At 45.4% G+C, this 9,305-nt stretch overlaps 1 protein-coding gene across 2 annotated transcripts in view; it reads left to right on the forward strand.

Annotated features, from left to right (window-relative positions):
• Positions 1–9,084, forward strand: part of DUSP10 (dual specificity phosphatase 10) — a 30,978-nt gene extending 21,894 nt beyond the window's left edge. For both annotated transcript variants that reach the window (XM_052806022.1, XM_052806021.1), the window contains exons 3-4: positions 3,032–3,409; positions 6,818–9,084. In XM_052806022.1, coding sequence (XP_052661982.1) covers positions 3,032–3,409; positions 6,818–7,083 — 644 coding nt within the window. In that variant the 3' untranslated portion in view covers positions 7,084–9,084. The remainder of the gene's footprint in view (positions 1–3,031; positions 3,410–6,817) is intronic.
• The last annotated feature ends 221 nt before the right edge of the window (positions 9,085–9,305 follow it).

Below are 9,305 nucleotides of genomic sequence, written 5' to 3' on the forward strand. Positions count from 1 at the left end.
AGGGAACAGCACTCATGAGACATCTGGATCCTGTTTTGGGACCTGCATGACTTGTATGGCAGTGCAGATCCAAGCTAAGCTCTTACTGTTGGCTTTACAGTTCAGCTAATGACTGCATTTTGCTGCATCCTTCTGGGTACTAGTGTTCTTGTCCAGTCTTCCCTTGCTCACATGTCTGAGCCGGTTCAGGTTAGTAATCCTCTCCCCAGCAACGTGTTGTTTCAGGGATGTTTGCTCTGAGAGTTGCTTGGTTATGGTACTTTAAGTATTGCTTGAACTGACTTTTTAATTCCCTACCAGCATGAGGGAGGATGTAGACTGACATTAGGAAAGGTGACTTCTGCACTGGTGAATGTCAGGAAAGAAATAGTGGGTGAAGCTATTGTATGTTTGGCTACTCCACTTGTTTGGGCAACTTCTGCATGGTGTATTTGGGGTTGTCTTCCTGTCTTTTGGCCTGATGCTCCTGCTGGAGTGGTGGGGATTGCCCTGCACCTCTTGATCTCTTCTGGGTACAGTGATAACAGAGTTCTGCACAATGTAATGTCCTCTCCTCCCTGTTCTCATCTGCTGGACCAAAGCTCACACTGAGGAAGAGTTGGTAACAGGAGTAACAGTGTCTTCTGGCCAACAGGGCAGGCAGAGGCCCTGAGAGGAAGACAGAGGTGGTGAGGAAAGAGCTCACTCTAGACTCTCCAGCTCTGCTGTATCTTCCAGGGTGGCTGCCTGGTGAAGCAGGATGGTGTCCGCCACACCATCAGCGTGTCTGCACCTGAGTGATGAAGCAATGGGATCCTACCTCTGCCTATGGCAGCTTACTTTACTCCCAGAAGGCTGCAGGAGAGGTGGAAAACGAGTGTTGGCTCTGGAGTCACTAAAGCAGCTTACCTTTTAGGGGTTTTCTTGGGAATCCCAGCATGCTCTGGTCATTGTTTAAACAGCAGTATTTAAGCTGAATGGATTGCTTGCCTATGCAGAAGGATGGGAATGTGGGTTAGGGCTTAGCCTTTAGTCTAGACTCTGGGCTGGGGCTGTTGGTTTGGATGAAACTTCAAACATCTTCAGCTTAGGGACCATAGTGATGTTTGTTTTTCTTGATTGGACTGAGCAGACTTTTCAGACCCTGTCAAGGCCAGGTGGTGCAGTTGGCAGTCGAGCTCAGATTTTTGTCCTTGCTCTTCTTCCCGTCCTGTTCCCCTATTGTAACAGCTTCGCGAGTAGAGAACTTTAAGGCAGATCTGTGTTCTCTGTGTCCTGTAAACAGCAGAAACAGACAAGCATGCTTCTGAGGTGGGGGTAATACTCTGTGTTTTGTGGACAATTCAAGGATTTCTGGGAAAATGAGTTACTGGCAGCGTGTGAAGGACAGAAATCTGGACATTAAAAAGGGCACTTGTATTAGAGGGGCTCATCTGGTTGTAACCTAGTCTGGGTGCCTCATGCCCACTGAGTACTCCGTAGGGTGCAGAGATGGTCCCTGGGTGGGTCCTACCCTATGGGCAGGTGCATGGACATGTGGAGTTGCAGCACTCAAGATGTAGGCATCGAAGCCTTTTGTGTGTGATCCAGAGCCCATCTGACAGCGTGTTATGCTCTGTTTTAAAATCTTCCTTCGCTAGATCACTGTGAAAGAGCATGGAGAAGACAAATAAGCTCTTTTCTGCCTTTTTTTAAAAAGAACATTATTGGGATGGTGACATTCAGCATTTATTTTGGCTAGTGTAGCTCTTTCTAGTAACTTCAGCGTAGCTCTCCCCCCCTCCTGGGTTTTTGTTTTTTGCCTTTTTTTTTTTTGGCTTGCATTTAACAAAGTGCAGTTGAATCTGAACACTTGGCCCGTCTCGATGTGGTGCATGACTCCAAGTATCCTGGTACAACATAAACGTGCGCTTTTGTGGGTGAGGCGGGGGGGATATATCATTGCATATCTTTCCGCCTTTTTCTTTTGGAGGAGCCACCTGTTAGCATTACATCAGCGGCTCCCAGGAACGCTGCCTCCTACCAAAGGCCTTACACAAAGTAGTTGTTCTTGTATTGTTTGCGCTCAAAGAGCTGATGTCATGCCAGCTGATGTCATTGTGTGCTTTGTGTAATCGCTATGGAAACCGGGCAGGTGGGGAGCCTGGGGCTGATGTAATTGCCGAATGAGGTGTAGAAAGAAGGTCTGCTTTTCTTGTTCCAGTTCTGCGGAGCCGCCCTCCCGAAAAAAAAAAAAAAGGGGGTGGGGAGGTGGGAAATGCTGCTTGAAAAAGCCAGCAAGATGTGCAATAGAGCCAGGGGACACATGAGCCAAAAAAGTGACTTCTCCTTCCTGCTTCAGATCCATTTGCCAATCCATATTAATGTCCTAAAAATAACTCTTGCTAGATATTTTGAGGCAACCGGGGCAGAAAAAGGAGAGCTGTTGGCCACATGTTAAGTGAGCACCTCAGTCGCTGTTAGATTACAAGGAACGGTTTTCTTTTGTTCAGCCATACAGTAGGGTTCCCCGGAGTGATGCTGGCATGAGCTGCACCCACCCCTCCTCGGGGGTGTTGGATGGGGGGATGCACTGCAGGGCTGCTCCCGCTTGTGGACAGGTAAAGCCAAGCCAAAAGACTGTCCCAGCTGTCTCACTGCTCTGCTTTGGTGTGCTGCTAGCCCATTTGCTCGTAGTTTTGGCGATGTTTTCCGTCTTGGAAAAACGCCTTTTGTCTTCCTCTCTCCCACCCCCCAGCCTTTGCTGCCTCCCACGGGTTTGTAGGTGAGGCAGCCCCAGCGCACTGGTGCTGCACAGAGGCATGTTTGTCTGTGAGCCTGTTCCTTGGCACCGTCAGCCTCGTGGAGAGGAGGACAATGTGTGCTGCTGATTCATGCCACCCTTGCCGTTGGCGGTCATGCCCAGCATTGGTCACCGTGACAGCGGTGGTGGGGACAATAGAGCCAGCTCCAGTCCTGGTGGCCCCAGCACGTGCTCTGAAGAAAGGTGGGTCCAAAGCGTCGCCGACCTCGGGGTGTCTAACCAAAATATCTGCTTGGTCTCTCTTCCCAGGAGGACTCAGCGGTTTCAAGCAGAACCATGAAAACCTCTGCGATAACTCCCTCCAGCTGCAAGAGTGCCCCGAGGGGGGAGGAGGGGGCAGCGCATCTGCCGTGCCCCCCACGCTACCTCAATCCATCCCTACCACGCCAGACATCGAGAATGCTGAGCTCACCCCCATCCTGCCCTTCCTCTTCCTCGGAAACGAGCACGATGCTCAGGACTTGGAGAAAATGCAGAGGATGAACATAGGCTACATAATCAATGTGACCACCCACCTGCCCCTGTACCATTACGAGAAAGGCATGTTCAACTACAAGCGGCTCCCGGCCACTGACAGCAACAAGCAGAATCTCAGGCAGTATTTTGAAGAGGCTTTTGAGTTCATTGGTAATTACCCTTGACTGGAAATACTCCCGTGTTTGTTTTTTTTACCTGATGTTAGAATCTAGAGTGAGTTTTTTGCTTTGCTTAACTACCCTGAAGGCTGCGTAATGCCATATTTACTTCTGTTTATGTTGTCAGAAATTCTGAGTGCATCCATGTTTCTACTCATTTTCATCTCTGGTGTATCCAGTTAAGTAGCCTGGGGGTACAATTTTTATGCATTGATAGTGATGCCTGCCTCCAGGCTTCCAAATTCAGGAAACCTCAGAAAACTGAGACTTTTGTCATCCCCTCTTCTTGATTTCTTTGCATTCCTAGTTTCCACAGTGGCTTCTAGCCAATTTTTCATAGTAACTATTCTTAATGATGGCTGAGTCTTTCCTAACTTAATTTCATGAGAAAACTGATGAACTTTCACACTTCGCTTGTTCTACCATTAGATTTGTAACTTCAGAGTGTATGTGTGGATGACTGGATTGTGATGCAAACTTGTATTAATAAGCCTCTAAACCCTCTAGGCTGTGTGAGAGAGTTCACCACAAACATGCAGCTTGTTGGGGAAGTTGCTGAAGAAATGACCCAGCAACATTACCTACGTTGCTCTGAACCTTGCTACAATCCACGCAGTACAGCACTTAGCCAAGTTTAGGGGTGCATTCAGCTCTGGTTGGTCATCTAGGCTAAAGCCAGATGGCCTTTTTAAGCAAGGCTGGTCAGTGAGGACATCAGCATGTGATACTGAAAGCTTTTGAGGACCTTCCCTTGCCCCTCTATATGTCTCTTCTGGGTGCAGCTTTTGCAGCATAGTGAATGTCCACTTGTGCTTCCCCAGCGCAAGTATGTGTCTTGAGCGGTTTTCTGAAATATGCTGGGGGGACCACTGACATATAATTTTATTTTCTTGTGCCGAGGTTGGGCTAATCTCTTTACCCGTACTTCAGCCTCGATGGTGGAGGACTAGATAGAGGAAGTGTGGTTCTGTGCTGTGTCACAGCTTAGGTCCTTAGCTGAGTCCATGCTGAAGTGGGTGCAGAGCTGTCTTCCTCCCTGCCCTCAAATGATCAATGTTTATGGCTCTCGAGTCAGGGTGTGGGTACACGGCTCCTGAAACTCAAGTCTGCTTGGGCTGGCTCTGTGGAGGTGCTCTCGGGCTCAGCAAGGATTGGGCCCCAGTTGTGGGACTGGGTCCCAGGGCAGGAGGACCAAGCTCAGCATATTCTTCTGACCCCATCTGCCCCTGCCGTATGCCTGCTCTGAAGCAGACAGCTCGTCAGCCTAGTCCGGCCGTGGTTTGGTTGGCAGGGGGTCATCCTGCGCTGATGCATGCAGTCTGTAGCCATGCTACTTCAGTGAAGGTGAATAGGCAAATCACTGCTTACACTGCAGTTCAGATGGAGTGCAGCATTAAAGCATGAGTCTTATCACTGAGAACTTCTGTCTGGAGCCCTTGGGCTTGTCCTCTACAGTGGAGAGGACCAAAGGATCTCTACTTAAAACCAAATTTTCCCTAGTGTTCTTAACCCAAGCCCGGCCCTACCAGTAGTGCTGTCAGCTCCCCAAACTGCTCATTCCTATGTGCATGGGAAGGTGAACACCCCTTTTTGGGTGAAGGGAAGCCCTCTCTGAGGGCAGGGAAGAGGGAACCTCACTTTGATCCTTTGGGAAGAAAAGCTGGGTCACGAAATCCAGTAAAACCTTAAACTTTGAATTCAACAAGATGAGGAGATGCAATAGGCTAAGCTTATGTAAAGAAACTGCAAAGCTCTGAGGTCCTCTGGAGGTGGGAGGGAGATCTCTGCACCCAGCATCCCTATGAACTGCAGGATTAGAGCTCTCAAAACCACTAAAAGATAGTGTTTGGCTTATGATCTTACCAAGGGCAGAGAAAGCAGCCTTGCTCTGAAAAGGTTTAGAAAGTCTTTCAAAACCCCATTTACTTTCCTTTTTAATAATTACAGCTTGAGGGTCTGTCTCTGTTTTTAATAAACAAATATTTCTCCATTGAGAGCTTTTCTTCATAGCAAGTTTAGCCAGCTGGGGAAGTAACTAGTCAAAGCTTTCCCTTCCTTAGGGTAAACTTTAAATTGCATTTGAGAAGATTTGGAAATGTTTAAACAGCAGATCATTGGCCTATGTTTCTTTAAATGTCTTGAAAAAAACCACAACTAAACCCAGGTTTAGCTAAGACTAAAGCCATAGGAAGTGAAATCATCAAAAACTCTCTGGGAAAGTGTGTCAAAATGCGTTAGAGAGTTTCAGCTTTCTGAAAGACTAACTGGCAAAAATGTCTAGAGGGAAGTCTGCTTCATTTATGCTTTCACAATACAGGTTGAACATGTGGGGTAGGATGAACCATACTCTTGGTGGGGTTGGATTCATGCCAAAACTTGCAGACTAAATTCCTGTTCATCCTGCGGATTAAAACAAAAGAATAAAATGTCACATCTTGAAAGCTTTGTCTCCTGTTTTAAAAGCAAGCTGTGGGAGATGAGGATGGTATGGTAGTGACTCTCCTCTTTCTTGTGTCCTATTAGCCTGTGGTTCCAGGGCCTTCTGTCCTCCCTAAATCCTTCCCAGGTTGCATCCCTCTAAGTGATATATCTTGGTGGAGAGCACGTGATTGTTGATGTTTCACTCCCTCCCCACCTCGTCCTTTGCCCACAGCTCCCAGTGAGAAGCTCAGGAGGGATAGCATTCAGCAGAATGCAATGCTGTGCTTGAACCACGAGGAGATAGGGACGGCAAATCCCTTTTTCGCACCGCTGAAGGTGACCGATTCAAAACATGCAGAGTTTGACATGCAGGAAGTGAGGGGTCAGAATTTGAGGTCTCTCACCAGTGAGGTATAAACTGGATCCAGCTCCTGCTTTTGCAGAGACACCACAGCAGAGTGCCCTGTTGAAGCTCATTTCAAGAGTAGCTTTCTAAAAAGCCTCAAAGAATAGGGCTTTGAAACAGATGTATTGTTATGAATTGAATCTGAAAAGACCTGTTTTTTGAAAAGGTGGTGTCCTGCTTTGAACGACAGGGAGGTTGAGATGCCAACATAATGCGGCATTGTGATAGAGGTGGAGCCCGAGCTGCCTTGTCATGGGCCTTGACCTCCTAAATAAATGCTCCCTGGCAGTGCACGTGAGCAGCGCAGCAGCATGTCTCAATGTGCCGTTCGTCTAATAAAGAGATAAAAGTGAACGTGAGGATTTTCAGTGTTAGGCTGGCCTGTGTGTTTCACATTCAGTAACTCTGAAACCCCAAAGGAAGATGGACTGGAGGGGAAGGGGAGGAGACACTGGTGTGCTTGTAATCAAACAAAGAGACTTTTCACATAAAGTTACTCTTAATTGTACTGAGCTTTTTCTAATTTACAAACTGGCAAAAATCTCTACTTTCTCCTCTCTCTCTCATTTCCAGAGGAAGCTCATCAGTGTGGAAAAGGTCTCCTCATCCACTGCCAGGCTGGTGTCTCCCGATCTGCCACCATAGTTATCGCATACTTAATGAAGCACACACGCATGACCATGACGGATGCCTATAAATTTGTGAAAGGCAAACGACCAATCATTTCCCCTAACCTTAACTTTATGGGGCAGTTACTGGAGTTCGAAGAAGATCTAAACAATGGTGTTACACCGCGAATCCTCACACCAAAGTTGATCGGCGTAGAGACCGTCGTGTGACGGTGAAGCTGTGAGGAGGTGGTCAATGAAGGGGTTAACCTATTCTTCACCTGATTTGGGGCAGTGACGGGTGGGTTGTGGGTTTTTCTTTTTAGCTTTCAAGGGGGGTTTTGTGGCAAACTTTTTGTGAATAAAAACCTTTTTTTTGTAAGGAAAGGTTTTTAAAAGATCCAAGAACTTCGCCATGTTTGGGATGCTGTTGTGATTTCCTTCCCAGATGCCGGCAGAGCAGGGAGGCTTCGGAGCAAAAGGAGTACTTTTAAAAATAAAAATAATAAGAAGAAACATTGGGCTTTTTCCTTTTTATTTTTCCCTCCTCTCTAGCTACTTGTAGAGTTTATGGCTAAGTAGTCTGTGCAGGTTCATAGACTGAAGAAACCGAAGTTGAAGACGAAACAGAAGCAGCCAAAAACAAAGCAGAAAAAAACTCCCTGAAACATAAGGGCCTTTGTTCTGCAAAGGCTTTGCTAAAGATAACCTAGCAAAACGCTCACCGATGCAAAGGAAATCGGAGCAGCTTAAAAAGTCTGCAAGGCACTTTTCACACTCCTGACTCAAACTAAAGAAGAAAAGAAAAAAGTTTATTTGGCGTGTTTCATGTTCCAGTTCTATTTTTCTATTTTGGGGTGTAAGGTTTTAACAGTAAGGGACTTTGATCATTCTATGCCATATGCCTTCACTGGCTTCTTGTGCAATAATAATTTGGGGTTTGTTTTGAGTGTTCAAACCAATTGGAGTTGGCTGCCCACTAATAATAAGATAATAATTTTTGAAGTCTAATAGTGCAATGGCAGCCAGCTTGGTTCAGAAAGGATAAATGAGAGCAATTATTTCGTTCCTTTATATGATTTTGATCCTGGTTACAGTGCCATAAACCTTGTTGCATATGTATATCAGAATGTACAAAAATCAAGAATGAGCAAAGTTTATTTAAAAATATTTTTCGCACAAAATATTGGTGTGTTTCAGTTGTCTATGTAAAAAAAAAATTTGATTATAAAACAAAAAATCTTTTGGAAAATGTGTGTCCTTTTATTTCTTTAGCAATTTTCCATTTTCTTTCTATGGGATGGGTTTTTGTTCTGTTCTTTTTGTTTTGTTTTTTTGTTGCAGTGTTCATCTCCCTTTGACAAAACTGATCTCTTGTTTGGCATCTCCTCGTCAGTGTCTTGTTCCTGTCCTCTGCTGTTTTCTACTGTACTCTTGCATCCTTCAATTTCTGTAACCAGGTTTTTCTCTCCTGGAAGTGCATCAGTTTTGGAGCTGTTCGGCTGAATTAGCACTGTTGGTGAGGGCTTTTTGGGACAGACCTGTTATTTCTACAGCTCCAGTAGCCATTTGGAAAAATAAGAGAGAAACATTTTCAACCGATTGCTTTTCATCTTACTGCCATTAGCTTATTGTTAAAAAAATTGTCCGGTTTCTAGAAATACATTGGTCTCATGTGTGCTTTTCCCTGGCCTCTCTATAGCCCCCTCCTTTAGCAGTTCCACGATTCCTGGGAATCCTCCTCCTGGGGTTTTCCCTTCTCTCTTACCCATCTTTCCTTCATCCCCCTCCTTTTCCAGCTGTCAGTGTTAAGTGTGGTGTGTATCATAGGGCTGATGTTTCTGCCTGACAATGTCCCTTAGGTGGCTGACTTTTGCTTTCTTTGTTTGTATTTACTTTTTTTTTTTTTAATGATATGGTATAACTTGATCTCTTCTGGACCGTTGCCAACTCTAAAGTTTCTTTGTATGAGCGTAAAATGAGTTAGAAAACATTTCTCATATGATTCTGTTGTGCAAACTGATACATCCCAGGAAGTCTGATAGCAGTGAAGGTTTTTCCTAGATGAAAACATAGATGGACTGAACCAAGTTTAAAACAGGACCTGTCGGAAAACTTATGTATAATCACATTAGACATGTATATTTTTGTGGACATTTTACTTATAATGTTGTTATTATACAGATATTTTCTTGAAACTTATCCCTTTATTAAATTATTTTTCTACTGGAATTGATTTTTTTTTTTTTTTAATTCTTTTCTACGATCAATATTGGTCCTTTTGCTGAGATACCCTTGGCAGCGAGCATTGCCCAGGAGGCAAAACCTCTCGGACTGTGACCGCTCCTGGGGTTAAGGAGAGAGTGGCTGGACAGAGAAGTTTCCGTTTGCTGGTTGGGAGCCGTCGTGCTCCAGGAGGAAGGAGGTCCCTTAGTAAAGATGGTCTCCTTCCC

This window comes from Harpia harpyja, chromosome 13 (assembly GCF_026419915.1).
Source record: "Harpia harpyja isolate bHarHar1 chromosome 13, bHarHar1 primary haplotype, whole genome shotgun sequence".
NCBI lineage: Eukaryota > Metazoa > Chordata > Aves > Accipitriformes > Accipitridae > Harpia > Harpia harpyja.